Source organism: Oryctolagus cuniculus, chromosome 1, assembly GCF_051225735.1.
Source record: "Oryctolagus cuniculus isolate XC-2025 breed Fujian yellow rabbit chromosome 1, ASM5122573v1, whole genome shotgun sequence".
NCBI classification, from domain to species: domain Eukaryota; kingdom Metazoa; phylum Chordata; class Mammalia; order Lagomorpha; family Leporidae; genus Oryctolagus; species Oryctolagus cuniculus.
Window position 1 is genome coordinate 205,368,218 of NC_142867.1, and position 22,918 is coordinate 205,391,135.

The following is a 22,918-nucleotide window of genomic DNA, read 5'->3' on the forward strand; positions in this document are numbered from 1 at the left end:
CCATGTGGTTTTTTTCACAATATGCATGTCTATCAACTTTTTAAAGATCCCTTGTAGTGTAACTTTTACTCTTTGAATTTTCCTGATATATTTTAAAATGCCAAAAAACACTGGCTTTGATAGAAAATATCTACTGTACCATATATAAGGTATACTAATATCAATGAAAATCCTGATTTCCTTAATGTATTTACTCTGAATAATAAAATATTCAGGATAGTGCTACTAGACTTTAAAAGAGAAAAGTTTCTATTCTAAGTAAACTATTTTAGGAAAGAAGAAAAACTTCTTAATTCTTCCAATGAAACAAGAGCAACATTAGAATTCATACCTTACCAAAATAAATCACACAAAAAATGACAGTTCAATCACATTTATTAACGTTAATTAACAATACATCATAATGATTTTTATTCCACAAATGCAAAAATTATTGACTATAAAACTCATTTTTTTTAATAGATATTCAGAGACAGGCGATAGAAACATTTCTAGTGATCCCAAAAGAGTACTAGGAAAAATCCTCAGACATTCACGGTTTTAAAAAACTTCCATAAATTATATATTGCAGGATATATAACAGGTCACACACTGACATCACACCTCACAGTCAGAGACATTCTTTCTAAAGCCCACAAAAGGAGAAAAGAAAATGATACTCACAATGACAACTATTACATAACATTGTACAAGAGGTATTAGTCATCCAATTACATAATCATTCTAGTGAGGTGTTCTAATTGACCAAGACTGTATGTGAAATGTGATCAGTTCTAGAAGAGAGGAGGAAGGCTATTAATTCCATTTCAACCACACAGTATATCTCTACTTTAAACAGACAGAGTATCAGAAAGCAGAAGGAGAGGGTTTAGGCAGATACAAGTGAAGAGTCTTTCTGTTACTTCCACTACTCTAAATCCTCACTGGCTTCTGATCCTGTCTACAAATGATCTAAAATACATGTCTACTGGTTCATCTTCACCTTGATTATTCATTGACTGCGATTCAATAGTTCAGGAATATTTGGGCTATGACTTGCCCATTAGAAAAGACACTTCAAATTTGACCTTGGACAAGGTCTTTTAAATTGCTGGATGTCGCGTCCCTCGACCAGCAAGGAAGACACGACCCGAACTCTTCTTCCAGCAGTTTATTCAGGAACCTCTTTCAAACTTCTACTACCGCCTCCTTTCCTCTCCCCTCCCTCTTATAGCCATCAGCGCACCAATCAAAAGCAGCCAAGTGGCAAGCATTGATTGGTACAGCAATGCGGAAGCCGGAAGGGAGCTCAGCCATCTCCTTATTAGGAGATGTTTGTTTCTCGCCAGTCCTTCTGGGGGAAAGGAGCCGGCGCCATCTTTAGGGCGCCATGCAATGGCTCCCCACAGTTCCCCCTTTTTGTTTTAGAACCAGGCATCTAAGGATTACAGGAGAAGGTAGGGGTCTGTCCCCCACTGCCAGGCATCCACCTGGAACAGCATCCTTTTCGCGGGGGTGGGATCTGGGATGCCAACCCACATGCAGACAGACTTGCCTTCCAGAGAACGTAATGGCTCGTTCTCTCTGCAGTGCTTTGCCTCGCACCCTGCACCCATGCCTAGCATTCAAGGAAGGCCAGCCATGCTTGCGGCGATTGTCCAGCCTCAAGGGCATAAAAGGCTTGAGCTATCATGGCCAATTCCCGCCGATGAGCTGTCCTCATCCTGCACAAACACCACAGGCAAAATAACACAACAAGTAACAGCAACCCCATCAAAGCTCCAAGTCCCGCCCACTCCTTCAGGCTGGAGACAGCTGTGCGGATCCAGGATGACAATCCAGATGCGAAGGAGACATCCACACGCGTGGAGTTGATGGTGACCATGGCAAGGCGCAGTTGCTCCAAGGTGTAGTCAAATTCCGCGGACCAATTCGGCATCGGCTTTGGGAATACTGATAGAATCCCCCATCTCTGCTCCACCAGTGTCCGCTGCATTTGAGGCAGAAGTATCAAAAGCAACAGCAGGATTCTCCTCGTGGCAGACCCGCCTGACCGCTCGCTCCAGAACCCACACCAGGTCATGTTGATCCTGTGGAAAAACACAAACAGCACCTCATGCCCATGCCAGCATGGGATCAGGGCCACGCCACTGGCCCATCAAGAGATCTTTCCATTTTACCAACCCTCTACTTGGGTTTCCTTGTTGCTGATGCCTGTCCGCGGCTGAGTGCCCATGCACATCCAAATTTAAAAAATTAATTGTAAATAAGACTAAGGCAATTCTCTCTCTTGGGGTGCGGCTATAGCCAACTCCCCCTTTTTGTTTTAAAAGATATTCTTTCAGTGTGCGGTGTGCTCGTTCAATTATGCCCTGGCCCTGAGGATTGTATGGCAATCCATGGACAAGTTGAACCTCCATTTTTGGCAATAGGTGGTAAAGGTTTGAGATGTATAGGCCGGGCCATTATCAGTTTTTAGCACCTGGGGTTTCCCCCACGCGGCCCATGCATCCAGACAATGAGCAATCACCTGACGTGTAGATTCACCACTGAGGGGAGAGGCATACATAATGCCTGAGCACGTGTCCACTGAGACATGAACATATTTCAATTTCCCAAATTCCGATACATGGGTCACATCCATCTGCCATACTCTCCCAGGCAGTAACCCTCTAGGGTTTACGCCAACACTAGGTTGCGCACGAGTAACAGCACAGTCAGCGCAATCAAGTACAATCTGTCTGGCATCTGCGCGGGAAAGATGAAATTTCTGCTGCAAAGCGCGCGCGTTGACATGAAAAGATTGATGGAAAGCTTTAGCAGCCTCTGCAGAAGTAGTAAAAAAGATGAATTCCTGTCTAGTACACAGGTCTACTCGCGCATTGCCTTCACATAAAGGACCAGGCATGCCTGTGTGGGCTCTAATATGCTGAGCAAAAAAGGGATTTTTCCGTGACCAAAGCAACTGCTGGGCTATATGTAATAGGGATGCAATTGGGCTAGAAGGTTTAATCGGCCCTGCGGTTTCCAATATCTTCAATGCGTTCACCACATATAAGGAATCTGACAACAAATTAAAGGCAAAAGAGCACTGCTTAAGGACCTCAATAACTATTTTTAACTCCACAACTTGAGGTGAGCCTGGCTGAAACTGATGAAATACCGGGTCATTACCCTCTACCATATAAACCCCACAGCCTGTTTTTGACCCATCCGTAAATATATTTGGAGCACCTAGTAATGGCTCAGCGGCTGTAATTTTTGGAAATACTACCGGATGTTCTTTAAAGAATTGTAACAATGGACTTTTCGGTAAATGATTGTCTATAAAGCCTGGGAACCCACAGCGAAACACTGCCCAATCATCTAAAAGAGCACATAGGACGTTGACTTGTTTGGCATCATAAGGAACAATCACTTCACACGGCAATTTTCCAAAATATTGTAAACATTGTTGCAAACCCTCCAGTGCTAGCTTTGCCACCGCTGCCGGATAATACTCAATAGACTTGGCTGGAGAGCTCCTTGGATGTATCCACAAAAGTGGACCTTCCTGCCATACTAGCCCTGTAGGTTGGTTAAGCGTTGGGAGAATGCATAATGACAATGGCAGATTTTCATTCATTCTGCATAAGAATGCCTCCTGTAATTTCTTTTCTACCTTCTCTAGGGCTTCCCTGGCCTCCGGAGTTAAGCACCGCGGTGAGTCCAATGCCGAATCACCACGCAAAATGACATAAAGTGGCTTAAGTTCATAATTGGGAAGATTCAAATAACCCCTAACCCAATTTATATCTCCTAATAATCTCTGAAAATCATTTAAAGTCTTTAAACTATCTTTGCGCAATTCCACCTTTTGAGGAACAATTTGAGTACTAGTTATGCGGGATCCCAGATAAGTTGCAATGCTTCCTTTTTGAACCTTTTCAGGGGCAATAAATAACTTCTTACTTTCTAACAACTGAATCAAATATGCAAAGCCATCATCTAATACGAATTCATCTTTTGCTGCTAAGAGGATGTCATCCATGTAATGGATGCATTTTAAGGAAGAAAATCTCTTATGTAAAGGCCCAATCGCTTGACCCACGAATAGCTGACACATTGTGGGGCTGTTAGCCATGCCCTGCGGAAGCACAACCCATTCATACCTCTGGTCAGGCTGCTCATGATTGCACGCCGGCAAGGTAAAGGCAAACCTTTCACAATCCTTTGTATGTAGGGGTATGGAGAAGAAACAGTCTTTAATATCTATTATTATTATGGGCCATCCCTGTGGAAGTGTAGATAGAAGAGGCAGCCCACGTTGCACAGGCCCCATGACCTGCATCTGCATATTAATAGCTCTCAAGTCATGTAGCAACCGCCACTTCCCTGATTTCTTTTTTATTACAAAAATAGGAGTATTCCAAGGCGATACAGAGGGTCTAATGTGTCCTAAATTCAATTGTTCTTGAATCAATTGCTGCGCTGCGACCAATTTGTCTGAGGACAGAGGCCACTGAGGAACCCACACTGGGTCCTCGTGCTTCCAAGTAATGGGAATACCTTCCTCAGCGGCCCCTATGAAAAACCCAGCCCTTGGCGAGGAGGCCTCTGCACTACTTCAGTGGGCTCATTTCTTCCTTGTAAGGATTTTCCTATTCCATAATTCGGATGGTGTCCCATATCCTTCATCAATTTTTGAGAAACACGGGAGTATTCATTACTTAATTTATAGTTCATGTCTTTCAAAAGGTCTCGGCCCCACAAAGAGATAGGTAAATCCAAAACATAAGGTTGCACCGTGCCTGAATGTCCCTCTGCATCCTCCCAGCACAGCATTACTGCGCTCATCTCAGGAGTTTCTGAATATCCCAGTCCCCGAAGGGATTGTGAGGATGCCTGCTTAGGCCACTTTGGAGGCCAATCCTTGGAGGCGATGATACTACGGTCTGCACCTGTGTCTAGTAGGCCAAGAATGTCCTTTCCATTTATTTTTATCTTTAAGGTTGGTCTCTGGTCTAGTTCTAAAGACAAGAAGGTACAATCTACGCCTGTGGATCCAAAGCCTTCACTTCCTCGTTGTTTCTTTGATGCACTGAACTGCAAATGCTTGCTAGGAAGGATTACAAGTTGTGCAATCCTATCTCCTGGATTAATAGCTGTTATACCTCTAGGGGACTCAACCATGATTTTCACCATGCCAGTATAATCCGAATCTATGACTCCTGGATGAATTATGAGACCTTTCAAGGTAGAGGATGAATGTCCCAACAACAATCCCACTGTCCCTTCCTCTAGGGGTCCCTGAAAGTCTGACTCAATGGCTTGCACTCCCATTTTTGGTGTCAGTATGAGTCTGGCGGTGGCACAGAGGTCCAGGCCTGCGGAGCCTGCAGTGGCTCTCCGTGGCCTCTGGGATGTCTGAAGCTGGGCCACTAACTTTGCCTCCCCTGCTGCTGGTCCTGATGGGGGCCCTGATGCTGATTCTCGAATGCCCCATATATTTGCGGGCCCTGGGGACGAGGGCCCCGCTGCCCGTTTTTTGGACGCGCCCCACCATTGCCAGAAGCAAGGACATTGCCATCAATGTCCTTTACCGAGCGACATTCGTTGGCCCAGTGCTTTCCCTTCCTGCATTTTGGACAAATTCCTGGTCCTTCCTGTCTTTGTTCTTTGCCTCTTCCCCTTTGCGGACATTGCCGCTTCATATGTCCCATTTTTCCACAGCTGAAACATGCTCCAGCATTCCCTGATCCCCTATTGCCCTTCGTGATTTGAAGGACTGCTGCAGCGAGGCCAGTGTTGGATAGCGGCCCTCCTATTTCCCTGCATTGTTTTATCCATACCTGAAGCCCTTTGCTCTTCCATGGTGTTATAGCGGCTCTGCATTCCTTAGTGCACTGCTCAAAAACCAACTGTTCTATCAGCGGCATGGTGCGATCTGGATCTCCAAAAATCCTACCCGCAGCTTCCACCATGTGCGCTGCAAAGTCTGAAAACGGTTCGGTGGGTCCCTGTGTAATCTTTGTCAAATTCCCACTTACCTCTCCTCTGTTGGGTATAGACTTCCAAGCCTTGATGGCTATCTTGTTAACTTGTTCCTACACTGCATGTGGGTAACCTGTCTACTGGTTAGCGAATCTCCCTATGCCTAGCAGCATATCTCTGTCCCAATGCTGATTTCCTGCCGCTGCATTTTCTGCCGCTTGTTCATTGGCAAAGTCAATCAGGAAAGCTCTGAAGTCTAAGTATTGTCCTGGTGACAATGTGGCACGAGCCAACCCGCTCCAGTCATTTGGAGTCATGCAGTATCTTTGAAGATTTTCTACTTGAGCCAGCGTGAAAGAGCTGCTGATGCCATAGGCTCTTACTGACTCCGCTAGTGATTTGATTATCTTTATGTCGAGGGGTTCCTCGTACCTCTGCCCTTGCGGATCTTGGAAGACAGGATAGGCACTTAACAACTCCGCACCAACCTGTTTCCAGACTCCCGGACAGAAAGTCCGCCCTCTTTCTTGCGCGGATAGAGGCTCATACTGAGGAGGAGAGGCTTCAGGCTCCTCCCCTAAGTTCCCCTGGAAAGTACCATGCTTAAGTTCCTTTTTTCCTTTTAATTGCAACTTCCTCATTTGCCGATTTAATTCCCGTACTTGCTTTATATCAGACTCTTTGTTATCGCCACACTCTTCAGACTCACTGCTGCTTTCTGAGCTACTTTCTGCACTAGAACTACTTACTAAGGAGGGGCTGCGCAACTCGGAAAGATTGGGGTACAGTTTTTTCCTAGTTCTTTTCCGACTCTCCTTCAAAGTTTTCCCTTTTTCACTGGCAGCTCTCTCGGAGCGCTCTTCCTGAAGCTCCTCCAAGGCAGCTTGACCGCTCAGAATAGCTTCACTACACTGCTCATCCTCGAGGCATGCTCGCACTAACTTCCATATTGGTCTCACTCCCCCTTCAAGATTACCCTGTTCAAATGCAAAATCCAAATCCCTGCCTAGTTTGTCCCATGAAGGGATAGTAAGGCTTCCCGAAACCCCATACCAGGGTGCAATGGTATCGCAGTTACGTAAAAACCTATGCAACGTACTAGGCTTAAGTTTCAAACCATTTTCCCGAAGCAGCGCATTCAGCGCCAGAAAAATTTGATGGGACTGTGAATTACCCATCGTCAAAAATTGCGCTCTTTCCCTGGCCATGGGTCAGAGCTCCTTCTGCTTTTGTCACAGAACTTCCTCTGCTTTAATCGCAGAACTACCCTCCTGCTATTATCGCAGGACTGCCCGCTCTTATCGCGGATCCCCACCTTATTTTCCTGGGGGACTTACCAGCGCTGCCCTGACTGCAGGAAGTTCTGAGTTCGCATTCGAGATGTTCCCTGTACGGGCCACCAGTTGTCGCGTCCCTCGACCAGCAAGGAAGACACGACCCGAACTCTTCTTCCAGCAGTTTATTCAGGAACCTCTTTCAAACTTCTACTACCGCCTCCTTTCCTCTCCCCTCCCTCTTATAGCCATCAGCGCACCAATCAAAAGCAGCCAAGTGGCAAGCATTGATTGGTACAGCAATGCGGAAGCCGGAAGGGAGCTCAGCCATCTCCTTATTAGGAGATGTTTGTTTCTCGCCAGTCCTTCCGGGGGAAAGGAGCTGGCGCCATCTTTAGGGCGCCGTGCAATGGCTCCCCACAGCTGGATACTCAGGTCCATCAGATTATGCAACCGAGAGCCAAACAGAAATTGGAGTCTATTGTTGTGCTGCCAGTGGGCTAGGAATAGCTTCTATATTTGGAAATGCTTAGAGAAAAAAATAAAAACAAAATTACAATATTGTGACATGTAAACATTATATGAAATGTACATTTTGGTGTCCATAAATAAAATTTAGTGAAAGGAACCTTGTAGACTGTGAAGTCAAAAATATTTACTACCTAGTCCTTAATAGAAAAAGTGTGCAAGCCTCTATCCTAGAAGGACACCATTCACATTATCGTGGCTGCTTCCCAAACTGCAATCGTGTGCTTCTCAGATTGCTCCATGCTCATTGCTGGAAGTGCCAAAATGGACATGTTTAGACACACACACATGGCTCCTGCTGAATTATTGTTTGTAGCTGATTCAGTGATCTTACATCTGTAAAGCTTTCATATTGCCCTAAAATACTGGCAATGCAGTTCTAGTTTTCCAAGAACAATGAGGTAATCATGAGCTGCAAGCATAATTTCAAAGAGAGATGAGAGGTCTACGTATATCTGAGTTTTAGGAAAACGACAAATGTCAGTATCTGATTCTCTTCATGTCCATTGTATAACCCAGAAAATTCTGTGATTCACTGTTTCCCCTTGAGAACTGCTATCATTGAGAATTACTATGATTGAGAATTGCTATGATTGAGAATCACTATGATTGAGAATCACTATGATTGAGAATTGCTTTATGATATTTTAGGGCTGCTAGAGCTCCAGGTTCATAGCTACAACTGTATGACTCAGTGTCTGATGCTTGGTGAGGTGAAAACATATTTCCCTTCCAAAATTCAGGACATTTCTATGCCCATTCCTTTTGTCTTCCTTCTTACAATAACAGATAAAAGACATTCCTCTGTTAAAATTGAGAGAAGTTTCTAATAAGGAGATTTATACATGTATCCCTGAAAACCTTCTCTTCTCAGATTTGACTGGGTATCACTGGCGTGAGGTGCTTCCTGAGAAATTTCTGGATCTCCTTCCAAGAATGTTCCTGTGCAGCTGCATGTGGGACCACCTCTCCTCCCCAGTGTATAGCTGAACATACATTGGCAATCCCTGAGACACAGCACAGTGGGGAATAGGGAGGCTCTATCACGTGGCCTGCCCCAGGGTAGGACAGCAGGGTCCAGTTGTTTTTCCCATGTCTCTTCAGCTGTTCTGTAGCTTGCTTAGCAAATACTTTGCCATTGACATTCTTATCATCTTCTCCTACAATAAAGAGGAAAGGTCCCCTGGCCTTTTCGATGGGAAGACAAGACTGACTAGTCTCAGGCCCACTTTCATCGAAAATACTATAAAACTCTACAAAACCGAAGGCATTGATGGATATTGATTGTACAGAGCATGGTCTGGGCTTAAGGATCTGACCACGATATACATGTGGAATACTAAAAATAAAGTTGGGCCCATTGATAAGTACAGTGGCTGTGACTTGCTTTAGATGAATAGCCATGGAGAGTCCAATCTCTGCTCCTCTGCACACAGAGACTATCCCAATGCCTGGGCCAAGGACCTGAAAAAAATAGAAAAGAGATGTTATTCTATTCTTATTCAGAAGAATTCCACACTCTCTTTTTTTAAGATTTATTTTATTTATTTGAAAGACAGAGTTACAGAGAGATCGAGAGACAGAGAGAGAGGTCTCCCATCTGCTGGTTCACTCCCCAGATGGCCATAATGGCCAGAGCTGTGCCAATCCGAAGCCAGGAGCCAGGAGCTTCTTCTGGGTCTCCCACATGAGTGCAGGGGCCCAAGGACTTGGGCCATCTCTTACTTTATCCCAGGCCATAGCAGAGACCTAGATCGGAAGAGGAGCAGCCGAGACTAGAAATGCTGGTGCTTCAGGCCAGGGCTTTAACCCACTGCACCACAACGCCGGCCCTTCCACAATCTCAAACAAGCAAAAAATCTCAATGACAATTTCACTGGGGCTGTCATTGTTGTATAGCAGATAAAGCCACCACTTAAGATTCTGGCATCTCATGGGGTGCTGGTTCAAATCCCAGCTGCTCCACTTCCAATCCATCTCCCTGATAATGTTCCTGGTAAAGCAGAAGAAGATGGCCCAAGTCCTTGGGCCACATTACCCATGTGGGAGACCTGGAAGAAGCTCCTGACTCCTTGTCCTGGCTTCAGACTGGCCCAGCTCCAGCCTTTGTGGCCACTTGTGGTTGAACCAGTGGATGGAAGATTTCTCTCTCCCTTTCTCCCTTACTCTCTGTTTCTCTCTCTCTCTAACTCTGCTTTTCAAATAAATAAATCTCTTTTATTTAAAAAAAAAAGGGACAATTGCATTACACATATCAAAAACAGTCATCTGGGAGCTGATGCTGTGGTGTAGCAGGTAAAGCCTCCAGTTGCAGTGCCAGCATTCCATAAGAGCAACAGTTCTAGTCCTGGCTACTGCACTGCTGATCCAGCTCTCTGCTATGGTCTGGGAAAGCAATAGTATTTGGCCCAAGTCCTTGGACCCATGAGGAAGACCTGGAAGAAGCTCTCTGGCTTCAGAATGGTCCAGCTCTAGACACTGCAGTCATCTGGGGAGTGAACCAGCGGATGGGAGACCTCTCTGTTTGCCTCCACCTCTGCCTCTCTGTAACTCTGCCTTTCAAACAAATATGTGTATGTGTGTGTGTGTGTGTATATATATATATATATATATATTTTTTTTTAAAGAAAAGGCCTGCACTGCGGCTCATTAGGCTAATCCTCTGCCTCCAGTGCCGGCATCCCGGGTTCCTGTCCCAGTTGGGATGCCGGATTCTGTCCCAGTTGCTCCTCTTCCAGTCCAGCTCTCTGCTGTGGACCAGGAAGACAGTGGAGGATGGCCCAAGTCCTTGGGCCCTGCACCCACATGGGCAACCAGCAGGAAGTACCCGGCTCCTGGCTTCGGATCAGCACAGCATGCTGACTGCAGCGCACTGGCCGTAGCGGCCATTTTTGGGGTGAACCAAGGAAAGGATGACCTTTCACTCTGTCTCTCTCTTTCTCACTGTCTAATTCTGCCTGTCCAAAAAAAAAAAAATACAAAAACAAAAACAGTCTTTTGGGGGTGGGCATTGTAACTAGTGGTTCAGGCACCACTTGAAATGTGGGCATGCCCACATCCTATATTGGAGTGCCTGGATTTGAATCCACTCCTAATTCCACCTTCCTGCTAACACAGACTCTGCGAAGCAGCTATGATGGTTCAAATACTTGGGTCTCTCTCACCTATTTGGAAGACATGGATTCAGACATAATCTTCAAGTAAATACAGATTGGTTAAGCACCATGATAAATCAATATAATAATAATAATTAACCTTTCTTGAGTACTGGGACTTGCCTGGTATTGTGATACATACTTTACATGTATTATCCCCTTCAATTCTCACAATAACATCATGAAGTGTTATCAGTACACCATTATATAACAGGAAGAAATGCAGGAGAGAAGGTCTAACCTGTCCAAAATTCCCTCAGGCAGATGGGATGGAGCCAGAAACACAACCTATTTCAAAGGGTTTCTCAATTCAAAGCCAAGGCTTTTTGATATAATGACAGACCAGCCTTGCGTCTTTCTGGGCACAGGACATGGGATGAGAAAAAAGTCATGAGAATGATTTGGGTATGTAACAGAATCTCAAGTTCCTTGAGGGAGAATCACACTTGGAAGGTAAAGCAAATCACAGACTATGGTAGTTACTTTAACAGGGGGACTGAAACCTACTGAAAAGTAAATATTACCTTAGGATGCTTCAGGAGGAAGTTGGCAGCTTCCTCAAAATACTCCAAGTCTACTTTGTCTGGCTGGGGTGGCAGGTCTTCAAAGCCACAGTGAGCCAAAGCCAAGGAGGCAAATCCACGACTGGCCAGGAGACTGGCTCGGAACTCAAGCAGCCCACCGCTAGTGCCATACATGTCAATCACTCCTGGGAAACGGCCCTCTCCTGTGAAAGAGGACAAAACAGAATAGTGCATGAAGGGAAGAGAAGGAAAAGAATGAAAATAGGGAACACAAAGCAGAAGTGCACCTCAGAGTTTGGAAGTAATGTAAACATTTTCAAACAGAATCCCCAACTGTTAGGAAACCATTCTCAGAGAAAGTAACTGTAGCACCTTTTGAAAGAAAGTAACTGCACAGTAGAAAAGTAACCACGCTAGCTCATAAGATTTGAAAAGGGACGGCCTAACTAGACGGCCTAACCACAAACCACAAACTATCATTGTCATGAACACGGACACTGGGAGATCAGTGTGTGGGTGGGGCTAGCCTCTAGAAACTGTATATAAGGGGCCCCTCAGACGCTGTAAACCAGAGGTTGCTCAGCCTCTCTCCCTGGTCCGTAGTGCCTTGTGCCCACAGAGAGAAGCTCCTGGTCCATAGCGGCTAGTGCCCGCAGGATTTGGCTTTAGCGATCTCTCCTCCTAGTCACCTAGAGTACCAATTAAGTGAGTTTAGCTTGACCTTCCTCAGTCTCCTCAACTCTTCCTTCGTGGCAACCTGGCCAGTTCCCGGAGGGGGAGATCCTGATAGCTGGTGCCCGAACAGGGACCTGAAGTCAGATGGTGAGGAGACAAGCCCTTGAGGAATGGTCAAAAGGGTGAGTAGTGGTGGTTGAAAGAGACCACGATGGTAGGGACGTCCCAGTCAAAAGAATATAGACAGGCACTAGAGAGTATAGAGAAGGTGAAGGTCCTTCCAGGCCAGGCACCAAGAGGTAAGAAAGTGAAGTGCTACTCACCAGGAAATGTACCATGGGCTTGTAAGCTGGCAGCAGATTGTACAGGATAGGACCTCCAAGATCTGCAGACCTTGGAAGAGGTAGAAATCCTCCTGGAGGAATTTCTACAAAGAGGAGAAGGCACCACAACAGGGAAAGATTATAAATGTGCAGTAGATACCCTTAAGGTGATAATTTGTTGCGGCAAGGGATTAAATCCAAAAAATACAGGAGATGCCTGTAAGCTCTATGACTCCATAACAGAATGTAGGCAAAAACCTCAGGTTATTCCTAGGAAGTTAACTAAGGAAGAAAAAGCAAAAGAACAGTCAGCTTATGCAATAATGTTAAGATGTGGTAGACAAGAATATGAGCCTGTGGGACCTGGACTAATAGCTGCTTGGCTTAAACAAATGCAGGAACATGGTCTCACGCACTCAGCTACCATCACTTACTTTGGGGTAATTTCAATAAACTTTACATCAGTAGACATCAACGTACTACTGAATGTAACTCCTGGCTTTGCAGCAGAGAAACAGCTAGTCATAGACAAGATAAAGGAGAAGGTGATAGCATGGGGTGACATGCATCCCCTTCCCCCAGACGAAGCGGCTGGACCAATGCCGCCAACAGCAGATCAGATTAGGGGAATTGGATTATCACCAGAAGAAGCAGCTGGCCCTAGATTCGCTGATGCCAGAACCCTCTATAGAACATGGGTTCTTGAAGTGCTTCAAGATTGCTAGAGAACTATCAGTGGGGCTCCTAAGGCAGTCAGCATCAGACAAGGGCCCAAAAAACCCTACCCTGAGTTTATTAATCGATCATTTACTCAGATTGATATGGAAACATCTACAGAGGATTTGAGAACATATTTAAAGGACACCATGAGCATCCAAAATGCTAATGAAGAATGTAAAAAGTTGCTTAGAAATTTAAGACAGGAGATTCATTAGAAGAAAAAATGTATGCCTGTAGAGAATTTGGATCCACCTCCTGTAAGATGGCCATGCTGGCAGAAGCCTTAAAGGCTGGAGATAGACAGCAAGGGTCAAGAAGTTTTCAGGGAAATTGTTACAGGTGTGGAAAAAAGCGGCATATGGCAAGAAATTGTAGGAGTGGAGAAAAAACTCCACTAAAATGCTATAATTGTGGGAGAACAGGACATATGGCAAAAGTATGTAGACAGCCAAAAAATGGGAAAGTGGGGGGCAATGCCCCCTGGACCATGATGGCGTCTGCCCAGAATATACAGTCATCTATCCCACCATCTGCCCTGCCCCTGGGGGAAACACAGGTAGAAGCCCCTTCGACAGGGATCTACCTGAAACTACCAAAATAGAATTAAAACAAAGACTTACCTTAAAGGTAAACCTTGGGGGGAAAGATATAATAGGGCTGTTAGACACAGGGGCCCATTTAACTATAATAAGGGAACAAGAGGCTAAAGGAATAAAAGAAGGGATAACAAAAGGATGGCAAAATATAGAGGGGGTGGGAGGGTGCTCTAAATTACAAAAGATATCATAGGTTACACTGAAAGACAAAAAAGGAAGGAAAACAAAGACATCCATTCTAATATCCCCAGATATTCCCATCAATATATTCAGAAGGGATATCTTAACAAAGTTAGGGGTAGCCCTAATTATGGCACAACTCTATCCAAATTACCCCCAATAAAGATAAAAATGAAAGATCCTAATAAAGGTCCCTTGATTCCCCCAATGGCCTTTAACCAAAGAAAAATTAGAAGGAATTAAGGAAATAACAAAAAGACTACTAGAGGAAGGGAAGATATCTCCAGCAGACCCAGATAATCCCTAGAACACCCCAATATTTGTGATAAGGAAAAAATCAGGTAAATGGCAAATGTTAATAGACTTTAGAGAACTTAATAAGTTAGTAGACAAGGGAAGAGAAATTCAGTTAGGTATCCCACACCACGGAGGATTACAAAGAAGAAACCAGGTTACTGTTTTGGACATAGGGGATGTTTATTTTACCATCCCTCTGGATAAGGACTTCAGGCAGTACACTGCCTTTACCATCCCAGAGGTTAATAATCAAGGTCCATAGGCCGGCGCCGCGGCTCACTAGGCTAATCCTCCGCCTAGCGGCGCCGGCACACCGGGTTCTAGTCCCGGTCGGGGCACCGGATTCTGTCCCAGTTGCCCCTCTTCCAGGCCAGCTCTCTGCTGTGGCCAGGGAGTGCAGTGGAGGATGGCCCAAGTGCTTGGGCCCTGCACCCCATGGGAGACCAGAAAAAGCACCTGGCTCCTGGCTCCTGCCATCGGATCAGCGTGGTGCGCAGGCCGCAGCACGCCGACCGCAGCGGCCATTGGAGGGTGAACCAATGGCAAAGGAAGACTTTTCTCTCTGTCTCTCTCTCTCACTGTCCATTCTGCCTGTCAAAAAAAAAAATTAAAAAAAAAAAAATAATCAAGGTCCAGGCCATAGGTATGTTTGGAATTGCCTCCCACAAGGTTTTGTATTAAGTCCCTTGATTTACCAAAGTACACTAAGGGACATACTAGAGCCCTGGAGACAACACCCAGAGGTAGATCTTTATCAATATATAGATGATATATATATTGGGTCCAATCATTCTCCAAAACAACACAAACTGATCATAGAAAAACTTAGAAAAATGCTTCTAGAAAAGGGATTCAAGACCCTGAATGGGAAATTACAAGAACAATATCCTTATTCATGGATGGGGTAATTACTACACCCGAATAAATGGACATTGCAAAAACTAGAGTTGCCAGAACTTCCAGAGAAGCCCACCCTAAATGAACTACAAAAGTTAGTAGGACTCCTTAATTGGATGACCCAAGCTGTTCCTGGAATTAAGACAAAACCTTTCACTCTCATGATGAAGTGAAACCAGGAGTCAAATAGCATCAGGGAATGGACCCTGAAGCAAGACAGTAGTTATGGACTATAAGGAGGCTATTACAGGAACACAAACCTTTAAGCTACTGGGACCCCAGCAAGGAAGTTTACTGTACCATTATGATGGGAGGTAACACCATAAATTATAAAGTGCACCAAGGATCTGATATCTTTTGGGTAGGTAGACAGGGATTTCCAAAGGTATCAGCAGCATCTCCTCTAACTAGAGCCCTAAAATGTTTACATAAAATTAGACAAGAATTTATTATACAAATAGGGCAAGAACCTGTATATAGGATTTAGACGTTATGATTCATGAAGACCCCTACTTGTGTTGGGTACCACAGATTGAATGTATCCATGCACCTTTAATGCTTAGAAGAGTGCTAAGCAGTCTTCATTGTCATCCTGTGCCAGGACCTACTTAGTATGTTGATGCAGGAAGCAAACAGGGGCAAGGAAGATATGGCTTTTGGAGATCAGATGGAGTTAAACTAGTTAAGGAGAGTGAGGGAAGTAATCAAGAATTAGAAAAAAAGAGCCATGCTACCTATCCCAAAAAATAGTATATGTAAAAACAGGACAACTGATAGCTCAGTTAACTTTAATGCCTGTCCTCCATGACATAAGTAAGGCACCAAACATCTTTTTTCTAGAACATATTGAGACAGCCACGGACTATCATGCAAAATGGCATAGTGATGTGTCATACTTGAGACAACAATTCAGCTTACCAAAAATTGTAGCAGAACAAATAATAAAGAACTGCCCCAAGTGTGTGCATAAAGGAGGAACTACTCCTCATATTAGTAGAACAGGGCCAGGACTGTGGCAAATGGATGTGACCCACTATGAGGCCCGGCTAATTCCGGTAGCCATTGAGACATCTACTGGCCTTCTATGGGCTAAGCTAATTCCTAAGGAAACTGCTCAGGAAACAGTATGGGGAATATTAGAACTGCAGAACCTATTTCATATCCAAGCACTCCATACAGATAATGGCCCTAACTTCACAGCAGAAAGGTTCACAGGACTGTGCCAATATTTAAATATTGATCATACCACAGACACACCCTATAATCCACAGTCACAGGGAATGGTTGAAAGAGCTAATCAATCCTTAAAACAAGAAATGGATAAATTTGCTGATGTAATTCAAACCATTGAAGCATGGCTACAATTGGCTCTTATTGCCCTTAATCAAAAGAAAAGGGGAGGAATAGGGGGCTATACTCCTACTGAAAGATATATCCATCAGAGATGGCAAGAACTACAGCAAACGCTCCAACTCCAGAAATTTAAAGACAAAAAACTCTTGCTTCTATATATTACCAAACAGTAAAGACTGGAAAGGGCTCACTACCGTCTTTTGGAAAGGAGAAGGAGCAGTAGTGATCGACACACTTGAAAAGGGGATTATTAACTTCCCCAAAGACATGTTAGGATGGTTCCAGCCCCAGGACCTCAGGATTTGGGAATTTCCAATTAGGTAGTAATGGAATATCAATTGCAATTATCCTAACTCATGTGTTTGTAAGAAATGTAGATACCACTGTCAATTGTGCTTTTTACAGAAAGAATTAGGGATTTCATATTCCAGAGCTAGGACTAAAGAATTCCAGAAATGGCAACAGCAGCAGCAAATGGAGAAATGTACATTAAAGGAAGAGAAGCAAAAGACCTCTATGAACAGTATGCACTTAAACAATTAAGTGAGGAAGAAAATCCACCATTTGTAAACCCTTTTGAGGGATTGCCCGAGGACCAACAAGATGAATTAGCAGCCCAACAACAAGCACATCTACAACAGGTGAAAGAAGAATTAAAGAGATGGGACTCAGGTAAAGGTAATTTAATTGAAGGTAAGCAAGCACTTAAAGATTTAAAGTATTAGGTAACTTAATGAGATTGTGGGAAAGATTTGAACTACCTATGCTTAGAGCTTATGGATTGATAATGACAAACATCATCTTAATTATATTGCCAAGTGTAAAAACAGAAGAACAAGCGTTAGGCTTAGTAGAAAACCCACCAATAGCCTGATATTAATAATGTGCCCTTTACTTTACTTGTGAAAACGTACCAAAGTCAGGATGTGAGCCCATAGGGACTAGCATGTATATGAACATATAAAATATAATGGTCAACAATTCAAGATGAGTTTCCTGTCTTTTATTTGTAAAAATGGCTTAGAGCATAGATATATTAGATGCAGACCTCCAAGTAATAATCACTCAACACATTGTTTTTGGCAGGCAGGATATGAAATGTTTCACAAACATTTTGTAAAAACTCCAGTAAGGGAAGACCCAGGAGGTTGGACATGCAGAACAGAAGGGGAGGTATTGTATGCTAAATGCACACACCCATTAGATTCTAAAAAGGAGCTCAGTTGCTATATAAGGGACTTGGAATGGGAAGAGAGAATGATAACATTCTTGGCTCCATATATGGTGGTAAAGGCAACTCCCTTCACATATGTACCAGTAAATAGGTCTGATTTGACTATACCAATAAAACTGATGCATAAAAAAAGAGACTTTGGAGTAACAGCAGCTATTGTCGCTATAGCAGTGTCAGCAGCCATGGTAGCTAGCGCTGTGACTGGAGCACTGATTCCAAGCACTACCCAACTACAGGGAAATGCTTTGGAGTCCCTCCTGAAGATAATTCAGGAGCAGCAGGCTCAGCTAGGTGACCAGTAAGCACTGCTTAAGGCACACACTATGGGGCTCCAAATGCTCGAAGCAAGCACGCTACAAATAGAACAGATAATTACCATACTAGCTTTGGAAAGAGAACTCAAGTGTGAAGCAATTGGAAGAGTTTGCATTACCACCATTCCATGGAACCATATATCCATTCCTAATGCAATGCAACTAGCTGATATGTTCAAACTCAACCATTCTACCTGGCTAGAGTGGGTAAATGCAACCGCTCATCTTGAGGCTAACATTACTAAGGGAGCTCTACAAATAATACAGCTTCAAAATATAGCGGCATTTAAGATAGGTCAAGTCAAAATAGTGGAACACACAATAAATACTTTGACTGACACAGTTTCCTCTTGGCTCCCATCCTGGAAATGGTGGAGCAATATTTTGTGTAGTTCTTGTATGCTTGCCTGTCTTACAGCACCTCTTCTCAATTGGACGGAATTTCACGAAGGGATACCTAGCCCTCCGAGAGGAAACCAGCCCACCAGAAATAGAAGAAGAAGAAGAAAAAGGAGACCCCAAATCTGGAAATCAATCCAGGATATGCTCAAGAATGTTCATCCCTTTGGCCCAGCGGCTCAACAGGCTTTACAGGGCTATGAGATCATTTAAAGAAAAGAAAAGCGAGGATTGTTAGGGAACCACTCTCAGAGAAAGTAACTGTAGCACCTTTTGAAAGAAAGTAACTGCACAGTAGAAAAGTAACAATGCTAGCTCATAAGATTTGAAAAGGACGGCCTAACTACAAACCACAAACTGTCATTGTCATGAACATGGGACACTGGGAGGTCAGCGTGTGGGTGGGGCTAGCCTCTAGAAACTGTATATAAGGGGCCCCTCAGACGCTGTAAACCAGAGGTTGCTCAGCCTCTCTCCCTGGTCCGTAGTGCCTTGTGCCCACAGAGAGAAGCTCCTGGTCCATAGCGGCTAGTGCCCGCAGAAATTGGCTTGAGTGATCTCTCCTCCTAGTCGCCTAGAGTACCAATTAAGTGAGTTTAGCTTGACCTTCCTCAGTCTCCTCAACTCTTCCTTCGTGGCAACCTGGCCAGTTCCTGGAGGGGGAGATCCTGACACCAAATTTTCTGCCTTTTATCTGGGAAAGAATTGGACATATTGAATATACAGTGGACCACAATATCTAACAGTCTGATTGGGAACAATGTTCACTGCACACGTTTAATCCCTGCTGCCAAGTAGAATGGGCTTCAGTTTGAGAGTCTTGGGATAAAGAAATCCATAGACAGAGGGCCATGGCTTCTTAAGTTATAAAGGAGTACAAATATAGCTTTCAGGAAACAAATGGAGGTGCTCAAGTAAAACATAGTATATGTGTGGATACATGCATTTTACTGATGAGGTCTACAGATTCAACTAGGTTTAGAGTGCATGCTGACTAAAGTCCTGAGTTAACAACACTCTGTTACACTCATCTCACTACACTTTTAAAGGGATAAGTCTCGCACCTGTGCAGCTGTACCTGCTAAATCCTTTCATTCAGTAACAGTCTGCTCATTCATTACAGAGCAATGGTAAAATAATAGGCTGCATCCATGCCTTAGGTAGGCAGCTTGTTTCTGAAATTGTTTCTAAAATTGTTTCTAAAATATTGTTTCTAAAATACAGTAGATGCTATAGACTGAATGAAATTTGCAATAACACTTATTGGGAGTACTGTTTTAAATTTTATTCTTGTATAAGTGATTTCAGCTAACGAAGAAAGGACCAAGTCATATTTGAAAGAAGTATTGATTTAAAAGAATATTGTTTTTTTTACACTGAAAAAAAAAGAAATAAAATAACACTAAGCATATCCTGGTATAAAAATATCAATTGAATGGGCTGGTGCTGTGGCATAGAGGGTATAGCTGCTGCCTGCAGTGCTGGCATACAATATGGGTGCTGGTTCTAGTCCTGGCGACTACACTTCCAATCCAGCTCTCTGCTATGGCCTGGAAAAGCAGCAAAATATGGCCCAAGTCCTTGGGCCCCTGTACCCACATGGGAGAGCCAGAAAACGTTCCAAGATTCTGGATTCAGATCAGCACAGCTCCAGCCGTTGTGGCCACTTGGGGAGTGAACCAGCAAATGGAAGATTTCTCTCTCGCCCTCTGCCTTTGCTTCTCTGCCTTTCAAATAAATAAATAAACCTTAAAAAAGATATCATTTGAATAAATGAGCAAGGACTCTTTTACATCCTCCTCTGATTGTCAGGAATAGGAGGACCACTTGAAGAATACGGATTCCTTTTGCAAGAATGCTGCAAATGAGAAATGTTTTGAGATCTGACATAACGTCTTTATGACCCCAATAATTCAACCGACCTTTCTGTCCCCACAGAACAAACACTTTAATCAAGAGACCTAGCACATGCAATGTTTAAGGGGGTTCTCAAGTAATACACCCTGAAACAACACATCATTATAAAATGGAAGGTCTGCACCAAGATATAGATTTTTAATAGGGATGGGATCATGAAGGCACAGCAGCTTATGCAACTTCCTGGTCCCTACATACTAGTAAGTGGTCTATATGCTAATCACTGGGTGTACATAAAATTCAAATTTATCCACACAAGTTCATGAGCTACAGTAAATTTGGAAGGGAAAGCTTGCATTCCTTTTACACCATCTCTATGTTGTGAGAAACGACCTATAATACTTCAAGTAGACTCAGTCCATCTCTGTTGTACAAATAGACTGTTAGATTTAAAAGAAAACCATAAAGTTGATATATCCTGATGAGGTTATAGCTGTGTCCCGCAACAAAGCACATATCTGATGAAGAAGAGCTCAAATAGGCCTGAAACCTGTCCTGTGAGGTCTTTTGGTAAATTAACCTTGCTTTATTCAGTCCTCCAATAACCTGGAGAAACCATGTGCTGGAATGCAGATATCACTGCCAGAAACTGAGTGTCTTAAAACCATTAGGAAGCATGCTGAATTACCTGATTCATGGAACATTCTATGAACATGCAATATTTCTGAAACTGGAGCAGTATAAAGTTTCTTTCAATTCTCTGGTTTTTTGGTTTGCTTGCTTCCTGCAGTCTTTCAGTCCAACATATTACCAGCTTGTTGTGTTAATGTTGTAAACAGGAACTCAACATGACAGATCCCTAAAGGGAGCTGGCGCAGGGTTTTCAGGATAGCAAATCCAGAGTCTTCAGATAGCCAGTCTTCAATGCAGACAAATGTAACGTAAGTCCAAAGCTATAGACATCTACAACAAAGGGATTCTATAAACTATAGACATTCATATCCTTAGACAAGCTCCAGAATTGTTGAGATGAAACTAGAGTTGGAATGGAATATGAACACACTCTGGTTCCAACCCTGTCAACCTTGATTCTAAGGTGTTAAAGGAGTGCCCTGCATACTGTACATATTCAAGCTAAATTTCCCGAGATATTAAGTCATTCAAAAGAGGGAATACTGGGGTATCAATAACCAGAATAATTCTACTCACCTGAAGGCACAAAGAGGGTTCCCCGAAGACGGCCTTCTCGGACCGGGATTCGTGTGACACCCGGTGCCACATACCACCTTTCCAAAGTCACGCTGGCCTTTGGTGCTTCGCTGGTTTTGGCTTCTATTGGTAAATGTCTGTCATAGAGTTTTATCTGGACCCGGAAGGGGCTAGTCATCACATCTCTTTTCAGCAGTCTTGTTACTAGTTTTTGAGGCTTGAGTGACCAGAAGAGTCCCATGGGGTGCACTCCCTTATAGTCACCTCCAAGTGCAGCAGCATGATCTAAGTCTATCTCACCAACTTCATTGGCCCTGTAGAAGGCCCGTGAATAAAAGAGATTCCCCACTTCATCTTCCAAGGATGCATGAAAGACCACCAACTGAAGAGGAGTCAGGCCTGTGGCTCGGATATGCACTGGCTCATCAACAAGTGCACTTAGAGGGGTGGCTGTCAGCTGAACCATTTTTGCAGTGTGGCACCTTGGATGATTCTTAAAGAATCTTCAGCAAACTTCAAAATAAAAAGAACATTGAGATGAATGAAACAAGGTAGTGATAAGGTTAACAAAAGGTGAAATGCATATGGGTCAGTTATACCTCTTCAAGTATTTAGCAAACATAAAGAGCCTTCAAAAAGTTCATGGGAAATTCACATTGTTTTTCCTTTCCTTTTTTCCACAAATTGTCTGGGGTCATCATCATATCCTGATATAATCTTTTTATTAAAGATTTATTCATTTATTTGAGAGTCAGAGTTACAGACAGAGAAAGGGAGAGACAGAGAGACAGATATTCCATCTGCTGGTTCACTCCCAAGATGATCACAACAGTCAGCACTGAGCCAGGCCAAAAGATCCAGGAGCTTCCTCTGGGTATCCCGTGAGGGTAGTAGGAACCCAAGCACTTAAGACATCTTCCACTGCATTTCCCAAACCATTAGAACGGAGCTGGATTGGAAATGGACCAGCCAGGACATGAACCTGAGCCCATGCTGGGTGCTGGCATCGCAAGTAGCAGCTTTACCCACTGTGAGCCAAAGCTGGCGGCTCCTGATATAATCTTCTATTACAAAACAAGAGAACTTTCTACAAATTTCTAGAAGTCAAAAAGCAAGTTGATAGGTTTTATAATAGTTAACCAGGGTTGAGGAAGCAGAACCCAAAAGACACATCACTTCAATATATCAAGGAAGATATTACAATCTGCTACACAGAGCCCTTGAAAAGTCAGGTACAATGCATATGAGTGAGATGCGCAGTTGAAAATCAGGTGATTTTTTGAGCTTTTATATTCATATAGATCAGCTGATTCCACTGCTAATCCTCTTTCAAGTGCTACAGAGTAACTGGCAACCAATCACTTACTTCCAACACAGGAAACAAAATAGGAGGGTCACTTAAAAAAAAAAAAAATCTGAGAATAAAATCTT

The 22,918-nt window shown here is 43.6% G+C and overlaps 2 protein-coding genes across 4 annotated transcripts in view; both read right to left on the reverse strand.

Annotated features, from left to right (window-relative positions):
* Positions 1–357: 357 nt before the first annotated feature.
* LOC149128833 (uncharacterized) lies at positions 358–7,454 on the reverse strand. Its single transcript, XM_089301332.1, has 2 exons — positions 7,290–7,454; positions 358–2,069 (listed from the first exon to the last, which is right to left on the reverse strand). The coding sequence occupies exons 1-2, from the start codon at positions 7,325–7,327 to the stop codon at positions 1,598–1,600; spliced, it is 510 nt and encodes a 169-aa protein (XP_089157458.1). The 5' UTR covers positions 7,328–7,454; the 3' UTR covers positions 358–1,597.
* A 386-nt stretch (positions 7,455–7,840) lies between these two features.
* LOC100350133 (bile acid-CoA:amino acid N-acyltransferase) overlaps positions 7,841–22,918 on the reverse strand; it is a 32,633-nt gene continuing 17,555 nt past the window's right edge. For all 3 annotated transcript variants that reach the window (XM_089301330.1, XM_089301324.1, XM_008260135.5), the window contains 3 exons: positions 21,488–22,000; positions 11,434–11,636; positions 7,841–9,218 (listed from right to left, as the gene is read on the reverse strand). In XM_089301330.1, the coding sequence (XP_089157456.1) occupies positions 8,625–9,218; positions 11,434–11,636; positions 21,488–21,953 (1,263 nt within the window). In that variant the 5' untranslated portion in view covers positions 21,954–22,000 and the 3' untranslated portion in view covers positions 7,841–8,624. The remainder of the gene's footprint in view (positions 9,219–11,433; positions 11,637–21,487; positions 22,001–22,918) is intronic.